This window comes from Euprymna scolopes, chromosome 1 (genome assembly GCF_053919585.1).
Source record: "Euprymna scolopes isolate OS-2025 chromosome 1, ASM5391958v1, whole genome shotgun sequence".
NCBI lineage: Eukaryota > Metazoa > Mollusca > Cephalopoda > Sepiida > Sepiolidae > Euprymna > Euprymna scolopes.
This window is the reverse complement of record NC_136482.1, coordinates 181,898,387-181,918,852: the sequence shown is the minus strand read 5'-3', so window position 1 is coordinate 181,918,852 and position 20,466 is coordinate 181,898,387. Positions and strand designations below refer to the sequence as shown.

Here is a 20,466-nt window from a genome sequence, read left to right as displayed (position 1 = left end):
ATTTTTTTTAAATTAAAAAAAAAATTTCTTTTACAAGAGAATCACATATTATCATGGTCCAAAGGCCACTCAAGGGTAACGATTAATGAATGTAAGGTGGTAGTTTAGTAATCGTTGATGGTGTAAGTTGAGTAGAATTTGATTATTTAAGGAGACGGTTGAATAAGAATTTGTTCACATTAGACTTGAAGGTTACCATACTATAGTTGGCCAAGAGGCAGGCCAATGGAACTGTGTTCCCCAGGCGGGAAATTCTAGGGAAGAAGCTTTGTTCATGGAACCTGCATTTAATTTAGGCAGAAATAGAGAGCGGAGTAAATTGTTGATAGTAATTGTAGCTAGTCAAATGTTTTTGTGAAAGTTTGGCAAAGGGAGACCATATGACAAGCACTTGCCATGAAAATAATGATAGAGCAGAGACAGGCTTGCAATGTCTCTTCTATGGGAAAGAGGTTGCAGGGAAGAGAAAAGGGCATCACCTACTAGGTTTCAAAGCCGGTTTTGAACTCTATTAAGGCAGGATAGGGCACCGAGCAGCTTCTGCTCAGATGGGGCAACAATACTCCATTTTAGGACGTAGTTGGCTCTTATACAGATAGAGTATTGCATTGGCAGTGAGATACCTACTGGAGCAGTAGAACGCTCCAATAATTTTTCCAGCAATCTTGGCAACAGATTTGATGTATGTGTTCTATTTCAGATTAGAAGTGAAGGTCAATCCCAAAAGCTTGTCAAGACATTGTGCTCCCTCAAGACGAAAGCCATTCATTTCAATTGGGGTCTAATGGGGGTCAGAACGATTATGACGAAAAGAGAAGTTTTGTTTTAGCTGCATTAAAATTAACTAGCCATCTTTCTTTATTGCACCACGTTCTCAAGATCAGAAGCGAGAGAATCAGAAAGATTTTGGTCATTGCTGACCTTTGAAGTGTTGCCATCGATTGTGGTGTTGTCAGCATAAACGTCTATGTATAACCTAAGAATGTGATTTGGAAGGTTATTGATGTAGATCAGGAAAGGGACGCCAGCGTTGATACTCTGAGCTTCTGATTTCTATCCATCAGCGACTATTCTTATAAGCCTATCAGAGAAAAATGATTGAATAATTGAGAGGACATTATCCACCACATTCATATTATTTTATTGCCGATATTTTGTGTCTTACACATGTTTCATTAGATGGTAGAAATTTATCAAACAAATCTTCAGAGACATTATATAAAATACAGATTTTATCGCGGATTTAAAAGTGATGGTGAAAGGAAATGAGGACTTTTAAAAATCATAAGAAAAAAAAAATATAATTATATTTTCATGTGTCTACATAAAATGTTATTAGGGACATATTTTATGTATCGATTTTCAATACGTGCTCAATATGTGAATAGAGCTAGGTAGTATGTATATAAGAGAAAAAAAATTAAAACTGTAAATTGAACTTTATCATCAAAATTTATTGTTCGATAGAACACCCCAAAAACAATTTACATATAAATTGTTTTTTGGGGTGTTCAGTCAAACAATAAATGCTTTATCGTTATTTTCATGGCAAGTGCCCAGTTGTACAATACGCTTACACATGATATTTTAATTTATGCAGATTGTATTATTATAGAATGAATCATCTATTAATTATTATATATTACGAGGAATAATTTGGCCGGTGGACTAATTGGAAAAAAATAAAATAAATAACAATGACGTCATTCATTAAATTCTGTCTGTGTTTGTTTACAATATCATGTCAGCTGATATTTGGGCTTGACGATCTGAAACAGTCTTTCTTCTATTACAGAGAAAAAAGGAGAATTTTTACAAGGGAACTTTTTACGTTTACACCGACCAGTGTAACGTAAAATATTCCCCTGTAAAAATTCTTCTTTTTTATCTACAAGAGAAAGACTTTTTAAGATTGGATATTTTTGATTTTCGATATTTATCGGATGAACCTCTGTACAAAACATACTTAAGAACACTACCAGGCATATGAATTACATTTGTGCAAAATTTGCAAAAGATAAGCTCAGCCGTTTCGGAACTTATGAGGAAAGAACTCACACACACACACAAAGTGACTTTTATATATAAGATAAAGATGACAATGCTGGACTGTTAATGATGTTAAATGACTTGGGCCATCATTACAAGATGCAAATAAATCAATGCAATTCTCTACTTGTATAGGATGAAGTACTGTTGCCACATCTGAGAAGGAGATGCTAGAAACACCTTATCCTTCTTTTGTAACATGTGTTACAAACAAACAAGGGAAACCAATTTTTTACTACCGTTACCAAAAGCATTTATTACCGTTACTTTTGGCACCACTTAAAAAAAAAGGTCTCTCGCTGCCACCTGTCCATTTTAGCCTGACACACATTTCTCTTTCTTCCGACCTCATGCTGGGCACAGCTGGCCCATTCTTGTCTTTGACTTTATGTGTCCATTTTCTTGGACGTCCACTTTCTTTCTGTCCCGAGCACGTGGTGTATTTTTCTCCCCTTTTTTCTCTTCTTCTTTTTGCACACACTTCCTAACCTTCCTAATTTGCATACCTGCTTTTTCCGGCTGCTGCTGATATCTTCGCAACCAGCCATCCTTCGCTGCTGCTGATACTTACCCATGTGCTCACATGCACCATGTTACACCTTCAAAATAGTTCAAAATAGACTTTATAGCCCTTTTCTCTTCTCTGCAACCTCTTTCTCACAGAAGAGATGTTGCAAACCTGTCTCTGCTTTATCGTTATTTTCATGGCAATTGCTTGTCTGAGCCCAGTCTATGTTCCCCACCCTTGCCAAACTTTTACAAAAAAACACTCAGTTGAAATATCAATAATTTCTCCTACTTTTTATCTGTACCTAAATCAAAATGTGGATTCCATGAACAAAGCTTCTTCCTTAGAACTGCACACCTGTGGAACAAGCAGAATATTATACAGATTATCTGCTTGTTCCTCCCTTAGTTAGTCCATAGGTTACACTTTGAAAAAGGACAAACCAAACTGCTTCAATAAATAAATAAATAAATTAATAAATAAATAAGCCAAATTTGCAAAATTTGGCTTTAAAAAGGCCAATCTTATTAATTTATCTCATTTAGGTCAGTTCTATATTTAAAATACAATAGAAACTATATTCCTAGAAATGTTAATAAACTCATATTTGCTGCGTGTTATTAATTTTTCTGCCCAAATAATTTTTTGCACTATCTAGAAAAATATCAACTTTATCAAAACATTTGTTGATTAAATATATTTCTTATTCCAGGTTATGCTAGTTGTTATAAATCTATTTTTGAAAGGATATTAAACCATTTGTGTGTGTAATATCTATAGTCTTTGTTCCGATTTTTAAACTACTAGTATTCTTGTTCCTATTTTCATTGTGTTTTTTACTGACTTTCTTATACGTCTCACAATTTCCAAACTAATTTGAGAAGGAAGTTGTAGTTTGTTTGGAGCATTGTGCGCAGTGTGAAAGGAGTTGTGTTTGAAGGCTATATCAATGCGGTTCATAGGAAACACCATCCATTCATCCATAGCCCTTGAGCCCCTGGAGGGCCATAGGCCATCTACAACTTTTGTAGATGTTTTTGTAGCGAGTTCTTTTTACAGGGTGAGGGTGCTGGTCCCACGCCCAACCTTCTCAGAAGGTACATACAGCGCCTAGCTTTCCCAAATGGTCACCAATCTGGTACTGGCCAGGCTCAACGTTGCTTAACTTCGGTGATCTGGTCAGAACTGGTGTGTCAACGGGATTGTGCAGCACAGAAAACACCATGGATACGAGTTAATATATATAAAAAAAACTAAAAAAATAATGACAATATTAGAAGGAAGTTTCAATAATTTTCAATTATATTACGTTTATTTACCAATAATAGTTCATATAATATAATTGAAAATTATTGTAAACTCCTCCTAATTTTGTCATTATTCTTTTATATACTAACTCGCGTCTACAGTGCTTCCTGTGAACTGCATTGCTATAGCCTTCAAATACAACTCCTTTCACTAAAAGGTTTATTTCGTAAAAAGCCAGACTGTGTCTAAGATGAAAGAAAGAAATGGAGAAATAGAATGTTCTAGAATGTTCCCGTGTCAGGAGGCAGAAACTTGAAGTGTCTAAAGTAGTAGTAGAAATCTGTGTCATGAAAGATTAGACACAGTCCTTTAGTATGAGAAAGAGAATTTAGGTGTGTACCGTATTGAAATCCTTTTGTGAAAGTTGTGTTTGAAGGCTATATCAATACGGTTCATAGGAAACATCATAGACACGAGTTAGTATATAAAAAAATAATGACAATCTTAGAAGAAATTTTCAATTGAATAAATGTAATATAATTGAAAATTATTGAAAATTTATTCTAATATTATCATTATTATATTATATGCTAACTCATGTCCACAGTGTTTTCTATGAACCGCACTGATATAGCCTTCAAACATAACTCCTCTCTGAACTAATTTAATAATTCTGATGATGCGGCACCGTGTTCTATGTGGGATGTCACACATTACTGAAGTCATGTGATAATAGACAAATGTCATAATCGTTTAAAATCAAAATGGACAGTAAAGTGGAATCGCTAAAAATTTGCACCATCTTTTAATGTTGCCGCAATTGCAAGAAGCCAAGTGGAAAGCACTCAGCATTCATTTTTAGACAATCTTTTCAATTCAATTAATGAGAATTGAAAATTAATGCAACAAAATATACAAAATTATAAAGAGATAAGAAAATGTTTTATCAAGAAATCCTTTAATGAAAAGTACTTATAAAAAATTTGTAATGCTTTTTTACACTGGAAAATGTGGTGCATTACATATGTGTGTGTGTGTGTGTGCATAATTTGGTAGCAAGCCGTTATCTAAACATGTTTGGTTGAACATGACTGGGTTTTCATTTTTTATGATTCTACAGGTAATTTGCTCCTTTCGCTGGGCATTTTTTTTGTTTCGACTGGCAGGTTGCATATTATGGCACCAAGTAATAGTTTTGTTTTTTTTAGTCATTTGTTCAAGCGATTTCAATTGGTAATTTGATCGTCAGCAAGGTTGGTTATTGTTATAGTTGTTGTATTTATAGTAAATTTATTACTTTATTCTATTCGCATATTGTTATTTTAATTGTCCGTTGGGGAGAAAGGTTAAATATAAATATATATATATATATATATATATATATATATACAGGGTGTCCACAAAGTCTGGCTACTTAATGTAGTCAGACTTTGTGGACACCCTGTAGATTATGTAGCCAGACATTGTGGACACCCTTTAGATTATGTATCCAGACATTGTGGACACCCTTTAGATTATGCAGCCAGAAGACTGTCACTTACAACTGATTGCATATCAACACCTTTAACCGTTGTGCCATGGTTCTATAATAACTAAAAATAACATAATGATTCACACTTTTTACCTGGTCATAGCTGACAGAACAAGAACAATCTATCCTTGTGATTTAAAATTCTGTATCTTTTTTTTTTTTTTTTTTTTTTAACTCATGTTCACCGCAAACAAGGCATATCGCTACTGGGATGTAAGGGGCTACTATTTGAGACCATGTTTAGGGAAGATTAACAAGATGTTGTTTTAAGTTACATTTAAACTTCTGCATATCAGTACAGCATATGTACGGCATAGTCATGTTGACACACCGGTTCCCATCAGATCACCAAAGTTAAGCAAGGTTGAGCCTGGTCATTACTAAAATGGGTGACCAATTTGGGAATTCCAGGTGCTGTATGTAAGAAGACATGGACACCTTCCTGCAAGAGTTGCAAAAACTTAACATCGTCATCTCCCCAAACAAGGATATACGTTTGACTGGAGACTGCTTGTGAATATCATACTCCCATGGAACTTCCTCATTTGGAGGAAGCCGGTTAAACCCAAATAGGATTAGTGCTGTTTCATACACATATCAGTACAGCCAGGGAAGCAGATAGCAGGAAGGGAATTCCAAAGTCAAGCTGTTAAAGGGAAGAAACTATAAGAGTAGTATTGATTTATGAATTCAGCATAGAGATTTAGGAGTTCTAATACACCTAAAGGTTGGAGGTTATATCAGCCGTAAGATAATGCATGCTGTTTTAACAGCATCGGTGACCACAGCACTCCAAATTATAGAGCCATGGTAATCTTGGGAAGACAAGTAAAAATGGTAGTTTCCCACTGCTTTCCATCTTGATTCGGGGATGTATCTATTTCCTGTGAGATAAACGTGCCCCCAGATACCAATCTGGAAATTTTTATGACTCGGCGCGGTACATACAGCGCCTAGCCTTCCCAAATGGTCACCCATCTGGTACTGACCAGGCTCAGCGTTGCTTAACTTCGGTGACTTGGCGAGAACCGGTGTGTCAATGTGATCGTGCCGTATAGTGCATAACATAGAAGTATAATAACGACGCTTCAAACAATACAAATTGTATAAATATATTTTAACAGTTTTTATTACAAATTTTCAGCCTTTGTAATTTTTTTGTTTTTAAATGTACGATCATAAATCGGCCTTTTGTTTACGAATCAAGTTAAAAACTTTCAATTCAGTCACAACATCTTTGAAAGCAAAATTGTTTTTCCTCAGCCTAATGAATTATATTGATTGTGTTTTAAGCATAGAAACATGTACGGAGGAATTCTAAAAATGGCTGTTAGCCTTAATGGAAGGGTCAAGTCCTAAAAGCATTCCGTAAGGAAATTTCCTGCCATCACTTAAAAAAAAAAAAAAAAAATAAATAATGGTGAACTAAATATTTTTGTTGTTTATGGAAGTGAATCACGTGTGACATATTAAGATTTTTATCAAGTTGTTTACCGAGAGTTTGGTCTATTTTTTTTGGAATCTGTTTAAAATTTACTTCGCTTCAATAACAAAATCATTACGTTTCTGAATTTTGGAGATGAGGATTGGTTATTCGAATTATTTGGATTTTTTTCGAACTACCGATCTCATCTTGAGTGTCATTTTTACAACGTTTTGGCCGATGTAACCTCCGACCTTCTTCAGGTGTATCTTGTCAAACTCAGAAATGTTTCCTTTTAACTAGCATGAAATAAATTGGAAAATAAACAATATTTGTTTTCATTTTCCCTCTTTCTGTCTTCCTCTCTTTTCTTAGAATATCACTGAAAAAAGCAATAGATAAATATATAGACAACCCCCCTCCACCCCCTCCTGTTAGATACATAATCCCCCTCCCATAATATCACTTGCCTTTCTTTTGCTTTTCCTTGTCTTCTCCTTTCTCATATTTCTATACTAATTTTTGCTATATAAAATCTTGACCTATATAGTTTGAATCTGCATGTCTAGACTTTTGACACGTGCCAAATATCACAATTTTCCTTTCTTTCTTTCTCTCTTCAAACTATCTTCCACTTCTACTCCCTATTGATTCTTATCATCGAAATTAATTCAGAATGTAGAATAGAAATTAAATTCGAGATATTTTTTAGGCATAATAAGTATAAATATTTTCACTTATGCGGTTTATAAATATGCTCACCAAAAGTTGCATTTGATTTTTAATGACTTATGCTTTGATAAAACTTTCTTTTCGTTTTTTATTTTCAAATTATATATTTACCACTTGGATTTAATTTTGGAATCTTATATAAACAAAGTCTTTGCCGGATATCTTATAAAACCAGCGGTGAAACAAAGGAAATATGTCTGCATATGATTGAAACTTAATACCTTGGAAGGATTACAAGACGCGATGGATCTCTTTACCTCCTTACTACCAGGAATTTTCATTTCAAGATTTAACATTCATTTTGGATTTAAAGTAAAATATCTTTTTTCTACCTCAATATCTAATTCCCTTATTCTATGTATCTAAAATGTTTTAAAAACTTTAATTTTCTATGTTTATTCCTTTTAGTAAATCAGGCGCAAACCAATAAAAACATTCGCTAATATTTTTCCTCTGCGGAGATGAATAAGCATCGAAAACTCATGGGTTAAGGGAATAAATTTATTCCATTGTATTCTTTGTTTTCAAACAATAAAAAATTCTGTATTTGAAGATTAACTTTTTCAAATCATAAAATTTAAATACATGAATTTTGATTCATTTGCTCTATCTTGTATATTGAACAACTTTTATTTGGTTGGGATTGTCTTATATAAAATATTACATCTAAAAATATTTTGTAAGACCGAGAATCACTGGATTTGCATATCAGTAGATATATTTAATTTCATTATTCTCAAATATATATATATATATATATATATATATATATACATACACACACACACTAGTGAGGAAGGGAAGAGGGCGCCTGGCTATGCCTGGTTGTAAAATGTACTTAAATATGATATTTTAATTTGTCCAGTTTTTGTATATATTATTATAGAGTCATGATTGGAAAAATTAAAAAAAGTATTTGGGTGCTATCGACTAGAACCGAAACTGAAAGCAAAACTGTAGCATTCAAAGCTGGTGACGTTACCACTGTACCAAGGTGACACGCGTATGAACTGATTAAAAATAAACAAAAATGAATGTACAAAATGTGTAACGATTTTTTTCAATTTTGACACATTTTTGACCCCTTAAAAACTATTTTAACCAGTTAAAGACCCATAAAAAAATGGTCTATAAAAAAAAAATCCAATCATTTGAGGCCCCTAGTGTCTGCGACTTTTAGTTTCGGAAGTGATAGAGTTTGAAAATATGGAGACAGACAGACAGACATATAATGAGTTTTATAAACGAGATTTAGCACCATATTTGCTTATTCATTACTGATTATTCTGGGGAAGGTCAAAGTTTGACATACAATTTTTTGGGGGGTGGGGGCAGTAATAACAAACTTTCATATACTCAGACATTAAAAAAGACAACAAAGTATGTAAAATAATTGAAAAAAAAATCACTTTTGTTAACATATCAATAAAGACCCTCAACTCTTAATTCAACATAGTCTATGAGAATTAATACTGCATTATCAATAATCCATGCAAAATAAGAAATCACAAAAGACAATCCAAATACCATGTTTTTTTTCTTTATTCTGGAATTTACCGTTTAAATGCAGTCTTTAACCTCAACACTGACCCTATATCTGAGATCCTGATCGAAAATGCCTGGATTGGAATCAAAATCTCCACCGTACTGTATATCGATATTCTATGGCTGACTGGGATAGCTTCCGTACATTCATATCTGACCTACCTCTGCATTCCATGTTTAAAAAGGATGTGTCCTCTATAATATCAGACCTGACCGAATAATTAATTGTAGGCATAGACCGATTCATACCATCAAAAAATTCCAACAAAAACCTAATAGCCAGCCATGGTTCTCCCCTGAATGTGCTGCTGCCATCGCGCACAGAAATCACCTTTTCCATAACTACCAACATAATAGACGTACTGAGATTAAAGCTGCTTTCAGGACTGCCAGCAACCACTGTAAAAGAGTAATAAAAAATGCAAGAGAGCTATATGCTTATTCTGTTAAATCCAAAGTAGCTCAGCAGCGGCTTGGTTCCCACCAGTTCTGCAAATAGCAAACAGGATCCTGAACAGAAGCGTACGTTCTATCCCAACCATCATCAATGGACCTGAGGTCATCTCATCAGCATCAGATAAGGCCAAACTATTTGCCAAGAACTTTGCAGCTAATTCTACCCTATGCGACAATGGTCATCAACTCCCTGTATTTCCTCCTATAACAGACAACACGCTATGCAACATACAAATATCTGTGCATGAGGTCGCCAGGCTAATCAAGAACCTTGATTCCAGTAAAGCAACTGGCCCTGACGGCATTCCAGTTATAGTGCTGAAAAAGCTCCAACCAGAACTTGCTCCCATACTTACAAAACTGTTTAAGCGTTGCTTTAAGGAGAAGTGCTTTCCAACACCCTGGAAAACCTCATCAGTATGCCCTGTATTTAAGAATTCAGGTGAAAAGTCATCTCCCTCTCATTACAGACCAATAAGTCTCTTGTGTGTCATGAGTAAGTTGTTGGAATCCATATTAAATAAAGAAGTAGTCAACCACCTCAGCAGAAACAACCTTCTTAGTGACATGCAATATGGTTTCCGCTCTGCAAGATCTACAGCAGATGTGCTAATGGTTATATCACATAGGAGTAGTGAATCTTTTGACAAAGGTTTCCTTTCCAGGGCAATTGCTCTTGACATATTGAAGGCCTTCGATAAGGTATGGCATAAGGGTCTACTTCACAAGATCTCCAGCTACTGGAAATGTTTTCTCAATTATTAAATCATTTCTCTCTGATAGATTCATAAGAGTAGTGGTTGATGGGCAGAAATCAGAGGCCCACAGTATTAATGCTGGAGTCCCCCAGGGGTCCATCCTGGGCCCAAATCTCTTCCTGATCTACATCAATGATCTCCCAAAACACATACTTAAATCATTCATTGATATCTATGCTGATGACATAACCATCTATGGCAACACATCAAAGGCCGTAAATGACAAAGTTCTCTCTAATTCTCTCTCCTCTGATCTTGAGCACGTAGTACAATGGGGGAAGAGGTGGCTGGTCACTTTTAATGCATCCAAAACCAAGCTGCTATCTTTACATCATCAACGATCTGATCCCCATCTGGCATCAATTGAAATGGATGGCTCTTGTCTAGGGGAGGCTCCATGTTTTGACAAGCTTCTGGGTTTGACCTTTACTCCTGATCTTAGATGGAACACGTACATCAAATCTGTTGCCAGGGACGCTGGGAAAATGGTGGGATTCTTCTACCACTCCAGAACATATATCACTACTGATGCAATTCTCTATCTGTATAGAAGCCAAGTACGTCCAAGGATGGAGTACTGCTGCCACATCTGGGCAGGAGCTGCTAAAAAAAGCCTATCCTGCCTTGACAGAGTACAAAATAGACTTTGTGGTTTGGTGGGGGATGCCCTTTTCTCTTCCCTGCAGCCTCTCTCTCACAGAAGAGACGTTGCGAGCCTGTCTTTGTTTTATCGTTATTTCCATGGCAAGTGCTCATCTGAGCTCCAATCTCTCGTCCCCCCTCGCCAATCTTTCACGAGAAACACCCGTCTGGCTGAAACTACTGTCAATAATTTTCCCCACTCTTTATCTGTGCCTAAATCCAAACGTAGATTCCATGAGCAGAGCTTTTTTCTCAGAAGTGCATGATTGTGGAACTCTCTTCCGTTCGCCTCTTTCCCACCTGACTACAACTTGGATGTCTTCAAATCCAACATAAACAAATTCCTGACAAACCACCCCCTTAAGTAAGACACTCTATCAAATCTCCAATACTAATGATTACTACAATACTATCTCATTGATTACTGCACACGCAATAACCCTTATCCCTGAGTGACATCCGGGCCTTGATAAGTGGTGACTCCCATGTAAAAAAAAAGCCGGCTTCACCTCCTTTTTCAGAAGCAATGGTTAGGATGCTGAATGTGGGATAAATTTTGATAACAATATAAGATGGGTTTCATGCTGGGTGCAAGACGACACAAAGGTCTTTATTTATTCCTAAATGATGCTGTTTATTCCCTGCTAATAAAATAATTAAAGGAAGTTTTTTTTTTCAATAATGACCATTCTGCAAAACTAAAGATAGGGAGTAATTTAGTAAAAAGTGAGGACTCATTTCTTGTACTGGATATTGTTTTTGTAAGTTCGTTTGAAAAATCGATGTTAAAACCAAAAATGAGGAATCAACTAGAAAAGAAATCTCACTGCTGACAAAAAAGTCAGTTTAAAAAAACAAAAATCTAACTCTAACATCTTCCAAAATTACTGAAAAATATCCAAAATACATTGACATGTGATCCTTTCTCATTATTTTGTTAAAACGGTTCTTGTAGTTGTTTTTATATAATATCTTTTTAAAAGAGTATTTTTCATTCGTTTTTTATTTTTTATGCAATTACTTTGAATTTAAATGAGTTTTGCTTGTATATATGTATGTTGTGAATAAAAAATGCAAAATATGAATCCCGCCAAGTTAAGATTCTGATTCATAGGCTGTGAAACTTGACAAATTGGTTTTTCTATTATATTTCTATTATATATTAGGTTGTCGTATATATATATATATATATATATATATATATATATATATATATATATATCTGATAAAAAAAGAAGACATTATTTTTGCTCCAACCTAATATTTGTATGCCGACATGGTGAGGGGGGATGAAACAATCATGCGCAAGATGTTATCAATAAAAGACCATCATTTTGAAAATAAGTAAATATTGTGCGTCTATTCTTTTTAACGTTTTTTTTTTTTTATATATAATATTTTTTAAAAGGGTATTTTTTTTATCGGAAAAGTATATCGATATGTTGACATTTGAACTTTTATGCAATTACTTGGAATTTAAACGATTTTTGCTTGCATATATATATACTGCGGATAAAAAGAAATAAAGAGTGTTAATAAGAAAGGTTCCAATTAAAAGGCTTTGAAACTTTTAACAAATTGGTTTTTCTATGCGATGATGAAGCCCAGTTGTATAAAATTATTTTTTTTTTATTTAATATCTTTCTAAAACAGTATTTTTTTATCGGAGAATTGTCTTGGATATGTTGTGTAAACATTTGAACTTTTATGTAATTACTTTGTATTTAAATGATTTTTGCTTGTTACCGTTTTTTTTTTTTTACAAGTTAATGTATGTTATTCAAATATTATTTCCGATATTGAATGAAAAAGATTTTTAAATAGTTTCTTAGAAATTTTGTATTATATCACATAAAAGTCTTTTTTAAATACATGGATCAACCATAGTCGAAAACGACTGGAATGCTTCCATTTCATGGACTACTATACCAAGATGTAGGAGATGGCATCACTCCTTCATTGGATTATTCCACTTACCCATGATGTTCACCAGAATTTTTAGCAAAGGAATATTATGTACTCTTTTCTGAGTCTTTGAGAGGACTCGATCCAGGATTGAACCCCATTAGTAAACACTCAAACCATTATGCCAAATAAAAATTTTGTTTTGTTGAATAACGGCCATTTAAGCATACAAGCCACATAAAGAAATCACATTGAACAAGAAGGAAAAAAAAATGCAAAGATTCGATAAAAAAAGAGAATAAAAATCGAATGACGACGACAATGCGCTGCTGCCTTGGAACTGCTACATGCAATCAATCGACAAAAATTTTGTTCTTTTGACTAGCAATAGAGAAACAGTTCATTACTTACCCCCTTTATATATTTCGACAGGAATATGGACACTTGAAGTAGATAAGTTTACAGGCTGTTGAAAGCGAGCTTTGTATTCCAAGACAAGATCATCATCGGATAAAGATGTGGCATCATAATATGTAACATTACTGATCTGGAAAATAATAAAGAATACTTATAGAATATGCATGCATCAGTGTGTTCTAATATATATATATATATATATATATATACACTAATTATATAATTATTTTTTTTTTTGCAAAAGAAATCCAGCAGGTTTGAAGACCGGTTTCCTTTTGTAGAGAGCAACCATTTATTAAGTCGTCTGGCGAGGAATTCTGGTTTTAACTGGTCATTTGTCTGCAACATTAGCATGTCCAATGTTGCGACCATGTAAATTTATTTATATTAATATATATATATATATATATATATATATATATATATATATATATATATATATATATGCTAGCAGTTCAGCCCGGCTTTGTTCAGGTCCTATGTACTATTCATAAGTTTATGTGCAAATGTATATATATATTAAAAAGTTTGACTCATGTCTAGGTAACCTACATCTAAAATTACAAGTGTTTAGACAAAAACTTAACGGAGGAGTTTGGTAGAGTTTTCAAAGGTTCAATCGTTTAACTTTGACCCCTTGACCGTCAAATTTCTGGCCGAAAACTGATTAAAAAGATTTTTCCAAATCTCAGTGCCCCTTATGTCTAATCTCGAGTCTGTGTATATATATATATATATATATATATATATATATATATATATATATATATATATATATATATATGAGCAAACAGTTAATAAAATATGTTAAAAAACACTTTGAAATGAGTTAAAACATACTTTCCTTCTCATCAGAGGGTAGGAATTAGCAAAATGCGAGATCGGATTTTGCATGCAAAAGTATTTGATGAAACAACAAGTAAGTCAAAGATCATTCGTATGTAATCACTTTTCTTTACCATATTCCCTCTGCTTCACTTTTTTTGTTTTCAAGTAAGATCTTTGACTTACTTTTTGTTTCATCAAATACTTCTGCATGCAAAATCCGATCCCGCATTTTGCTAATTCCTACCCTCTGATGAGAAGGAAAGTATTTCTTCAAAACTCCGCGGATTAAGGACTATCCATTTATCTAGTGTTTCCTTTTCATATTAAATATGTTTTTAACTCATTTCAAAGTGTTTTTTAACATATTTTATTAACCGTTTGCTCATATTATAAGCTCTATTTCCTATTTGGTTTTATCGAGCTTTTATATCTGGCTGAGATAATTTTATAAATATTAATTCTTTAATATTTATAATTTACTTTAATTTTACCATCTTGGATCATTTTGGTAATTTCAATTGTAATTTTCATTTTATATATATATATATATATATATATATATATATATATATATATAATTAATTTTTTTTTTTTTGCAAAAGAAATCCAGCAGAGTGCTCAATTATAAGGAAAATCCTAAAATAACAGCATATTTATATTTTGTTTACAGAAAATTTTGAGATGGGACAAGTCATTGATATCATCGGTTTCAAACCCGATAACTAGGGACCGTTTTAGATACCCATATCAAGCTATCTACAACCAATCTTGATATGGGTATCTAAAACGGTCCCTAACAATATGATTTGAAACCAACAGTATCGATGACCCATCTCACCCAAACCCTCTGCAAACAAAACATTATATATATATATATATATATATATATATATATATATATATATATATATTTGTTCACAGAAAAATCTTAGATGGGACAAGTCATTGGTACCGTCGGTTGCAAACCCAAGAACTAGAACCGTTTTAGATACCCATATCAAGCTCTCTTCAGCCAATACTCATCTATTTTATAACCGGAAGTGAAAATATATATATACATCACGCGTTCACGTTTAACTCTCGTTTTGCGAAACCCCCTCTTTTATTTATCCAATGGTAATGATTTTATAAACTTTAACATTAAATTATATTAAATTTTAAATCTAAATTCAATTAAAATGTTTATGTTAAGTGCCTTTAATATCAAAACCAAATTAATTTCTAAATTAAAAAAAAATATATGGGTATCTAAAACGGTCCCTAGTTATTGGGTTTGAAACCGACGGTACCAATGACTTGTTCCATGTAACTGTGAGGAAAAGGTTGCACAATCCCAACCGCATTTCTCCTCATTTCAGTGGCAAGGAGGAGTCCAGGACAACTAGAAAAAATGCTAAATTAAATGGCGAGCACATACTGCACCTCAAATGGTCACCCATTTTAGTACTGACCAGGCTAAACGTTGCTTAACTTTGGTGATCTAACAGGAACCAGTAGGTCAACTTGATTATGTTAGTGAGAAAGAAATAAGAGAAAATTTATTGTGTTTAGCGTTAGTGCATGAATGTTATACATCAGTTGAAAGTTGTGATTTTACGAAAACAGAAACAAACGAAAACGTTTTCTACAACCGCACAAACTGAAGCCGTTGTTGCTGTTGAGTATATCATGGATGAAAATTAAGCATGGCAAGTGCAGAGTTACATTTTTCAAGAGAAGTGAAAAAGAAACTGTAAAATCTGCAAATAAAAACACCTTGAATTTATTTCTAACTAGCATAGGTGCCCGGCGTTCCGTGGGTGTTTGGAGGTGTGTGTTGAGCAAAAAAAAAAAAAAAAAAAAAAAGTGGTAGTAGGAAGGCAGGCTCGAACCCATACGGTGAAGGAGGAAAAGAATGTGAAAAAAATGTGACGTCTTGGCTGTAACGACCCCGCCAAACCAGAAGTGACATAGATTTAAATTAAGGCTAGACAATCGGAAAGAGGGGATGACTTTCGGAAATATCGGCAAAAAAAAGCAACCCCTTAGCCAATTTTTCGGTATTTGTCATCTGACGGGTCGAGATTCAAAACGATACTGATCTTGTGAAAATCCATCGCCTCTGTCAAAAGTTTTAGGCAGACATGCAAACATACATAGATTTATATATTTATAGCTCAAATTTTTGACCCAAACCGATTAAAAAGCTTGCCCTATCTCTGAATACCCTTTATGTCAAATGTCAAATGTTTAGACCAGAAATTGTCTGAGTAATTTGGTAGAGACTGCAGAGGTCAAATATTTTTTAACTTTGACCCCTATTATGACCGCTGAACACTTATTGTTTTTGGCTAAAATCAAGTTATTAAGTTAAGGAACCTATATCTAAAATTTCAAGTGTTTAGACACAAAATTGGTGGAGGAGTTTGGTAGAGTTCTCAAAGGTCAAATCGTTGAACTTTGACCCCTTAACAGCCAAATTTCTGGCTGAAAACCGATTAAAAAGATTTTCCCAAATCTCACTACCCTGAATACCAAATTTCGAGTCTGTAAACTGAAAATTGACAGAGTTATTGTGTAGGGAAATGTACACAGACAGACAGACAGACAGACACTTTCACAGATATATAGACTTAGAAAAAATTTCGAAGTTATTTCTTTCTAAATATTATTATTTAAAAACAATCTGTCCCCTCCCCCTCCAAACTGTTTTAAATGATAATAAAACTTTAAGATATAAACTTAATTTGAAATATTGTGTATATTTCATTTAGGCTTTGAGAAAAATTTTTGTTTAATATTTCAAACGATTCACAATGTTCTTATGCTATTTTGTCTCTAATTTTTTTTTTTAAATTAAATTATTTCAAGAAACATAATTTTAAAATCTTATCTTTTGCAAGAAGTAATGAAAAAAAAAATATTCACAATTAAAATGTTATTTAGTTTACCATAACAACATTATCTATTGAAATCCAAATAAAACCATTATTTCTAACTAGACTGGGTGCCCGTCGTTGCCCGGGTGTTTGGAGGTGTGTGTTGAGAAAATAAATAAATAAAAAAAAATAGCAGGCAAGCAGGCTCGAACCTGTACTATGAAGGTGGAAACGAGCGTGAAAAAAAAAAAAAAAAAAAAAATCGTGACATCTTGGCTGTTGCACCCATCGCCAAACCGGAAGTGACGTAGGTTTAAATTAAGGCTAGACAATCAAAAAGAGGGGATGACTTTTGAAAATATCGGCAAAAAAAAAGCGACTCTTCCCTGTAGAAAAGTGCCCAGTTGAGGGTGAAGGAATCAATGTTTTTTGGCCGATTTTTTTCGATATTTGTGGTCCGAAGGGCCGAGGTTCAAAATGATATCGATCTCATAAAAATCCGTCACCTCTGTCGAAAGTTTTAGGCAGACATACAAACATACATGCATACATTTAAACAGATTTTTTGCCCTTTATATTATAGAAGGTGTTTTTTAAACTCTCCCATTCATTACAAACAAGGCATATTGCCATTTTGATGTAAGGACTACTATTTGGGATCATATATAACAAAGGACTGTGCAGAGTTGAGCAGTGAGAGGTTTGTTCACATTACATTTAAACTTTTGTATGTTAGCCCAGTCAGGAAAGCAGGAAACAGGGATGGGTTTCCAAAGTCTAGCAATCTGAGGGAAGAAACTATTAGAGTAGAAAGCTTTCTAGCATCTAGAAATCTGAACAGTGAAGGAGTGGGATTTTGCTGCTTGTCGGGTTAGTCGAGAGTATTTTGAGAGTACACAAGTGTTATGAGTTCAAAGCTCATGTAATAATTTCTAATAAAATAATTACTAAAAATGAATTTTATTTAATAATCATATTTATTTTTTAAGAATTTGTTAAAGATAGAGTAAAAAAAAAAAGAGAAAGGTATTGAAATAAAATAAAAAGTTGAATACCATTCGTTCTAATCAAAAGATGCGTTTCTTATGTCAATTTTCCCACGGTCGAAATCAATATTAACAGGTGAGTGTCTTCAACCAATGAGCATGGTTGATTCGTTAGATGACAAGCGCAACTATATCTTTTACTATTACCCTTTATCCCCCCCCCACCGCTGCAGTTTTGTTGCAATAAAAGATTCATAAGTATCGAACTATAACCGACTCTTTAAGCCATTTTAATCTACCACGAAAAAAAATGCTCATCTGGAAAACGACTAAAATATAGCAACATCCACAGAACTAACATGTTTCTTTAAAAAAAATTTTTTTTCTTTAAATTTTTTTTTTTTTTATAATTTTCCTCTAGCTGGGGATGTCAGACATTCACACACTATCTCCAACCAAGAAATCTTTTTAAGATTCTAACCGTTCCTTTTAGCGCAACTGTTCGTATCTCTCTTGCACTTAAAGTCATTTAAAAAAAAACTTTTTAAAGTTAGTTTAAAGTCATACCCACGGCCATTAAAAAGAAGAATATTTTATAAAGTTAGAATAAAAGAATAGTTTATAAAGTTAGAATAAAAGAATAGTTTATAAAATTAGAGGTTCTGTAAGGTTCATAGAAACAGGAGTCCTTAGACATGTCTCAAATCTCTTTAGAAGAAATTTCAGAAAAAAACTTATAATATAGGAAGTTGGGGTTCATTGATTGGTTGTTTTTGTTTTACGGCATATCAACCCATTCCAGGTTATTTTGAAGAAAATATTTTTAATAGAATATTTTTTTTTCAAGTCAGTTTGTACTTAACCCATAGTTGGGACCCTAACAGGTACTACAACTCCGGGTCAGAGTGGACCTGGGAGCAATGGTAATTAAGGAGTGGCTCCACTCTCCCCAAAGCTCGAAAGCTGGGGTCTCACCATCGGATATAGTTTAAGGTCATATCCAGGACCCGGGGCTTCATTAGTTAAGTAAATAGAATGTATTTTTTAAAGGTCATTGTACTTGTCTTTTGCCTTAGACATAGCAATCACGATGAAAATACTAATAGAACATATATAGCCCTAGCGATAAAGATGGAAGAGCACTAGATAGGGCGTGGAAATATATTAGTATTCGGGTTAGGTATTATATTACAATAGAACCATTCATTGTTATTGTAGCTAACAATACATTTTCAACATAGCACCCAAAATCGAAAATAAGCTCATCTGTCTTTTTGATATTTCCCCAGGAATGATAGCGACTCAGGCAGTAGAAAATGAACCCATTCTCCCCCCCCCCCAGAAAAAGAGCTGTATTTCCCTCCCACTGCTAGAAAGGGTCAGAAAGTTGAATTAAAAAGTCAATGTCTTGACTCAGCAAAAGATGCCTGAACAGTCCTGTCAGTATTTCCTTGGTAGAGGCACCTCAGGCGATTAGCAATAAACAAATCTCTTCTCAAAGAGAGCAGGAAAAGTCTGGTATTGTGGGACTTCTAGAACTTCATTGGAAAAGTCTGGATTAACTTTATGCTGCAATCAATAGAGAACAGATCATTACAGAAATGGCCTACACTCTGCTGATTTTTAAAAAATTTGTTTTTTTTTACATGGCGGTCACCACTTATCAAGGCCCAGAAACCACTCGGGGATAACGGTTATTGCACGTACAGTAATCAATGATATTGTAGTAATCGTTAGTATTGGAGATTTGATAAAGTGTCTTACTTAAGGGGGCGGTTTGTCAGGAATTTGTTTATGTTGGACTTGAAGACATCCAGGTTGTAGTCAGGTGGGAAACAGGCAAACAGAAGAGAGTTCCAGTGTCGTGCACTTCTAAGAAAGAAGCTCTGCTCATGGAATCTATGCTTGGATTTAGGCACAGATACAGAGTGGGGAAAATTAATGACAGTGGTTTCAGCCAGATGGGTGATTTTGCAGCTGAGTGCAAAAATTTCCAGCAGAGTTCAAAAGAAGGAGCTAAGCTGGCTTCTTGTAATTGTTGCATCTATAACGATTTTATAAGTTAAAATAAATCTCACAAAGAAGTTATTTTCTATGATGCTAAGAATATGAAAGGATGTCGTCTCATTTGAATGAAAAGTTGCACATTCCCTGCAATGTTTTTAACCCCTTGAAGATCGATATTTTATGAAACTAGAAAAAGTAAAATGAGTAGTTAAATATCATTGACATTGAATCACAATTTTATTAATTTATATAGAGTGAGAAATATTTATTAGGATGTAATAAAACTATTTGAAAAAACAAAAAACAAAAATATAAACGCTTATATTTGAAAAATCGGGTTTGTTTTACTGTACACATAGATTCAAAAAAATTGTCAAAAAACAAATATATAACAAATAAATGTTATCAAAGGCAAGATTAGTTACTTTTCTACTAAACTGGATAAAATACTGTTAAAAATCGCTCAATAAATGTTACCGTGACATAGGTTGACATATATTCGGCGGGTTTTTAACCGTATTTTGTCTAGTTTGTTTTATTTATAACACCTTTTCTCAAACTTACCGTGTTAAA

The 20,466-nt window shown here is 33.7% G+C and overlaps 1 protein-coding gene and 1 pseudogene across 11 annotated transcripts in view; one reads left to right on the top strand and one right to left on the bottom strand.

Moving 5' to 3' along the window:
* Nucleotides 1-20,466, bottom strand: part of LOC145277896 (voltage-dependent calcium channel subunit alpha-2/delta-2-like) — a 445,906-nt gene that overhangs the window by 267,404 nt on the left and 158,036 nt on the right. For all 11 annotated transcript variants that reach the window (XM_080129937.1, XM_080129974.1, XM_080129993.1 and 8 more), the window contains exon 5: nt 13,209-13,344. In XM_080129937.1, coding sequence (XP_079986063.1) covers nt 13,209-13,344 — 136 coding nt within the window. The remainder of the gene's footprint in view (nt 1-13,208; nt 13,345-20,466) is intronic.
* Nucleotides 5,641-5,759, top strand: LOC145283764 (5S ribosomal RNA; annotated as a pseudogene).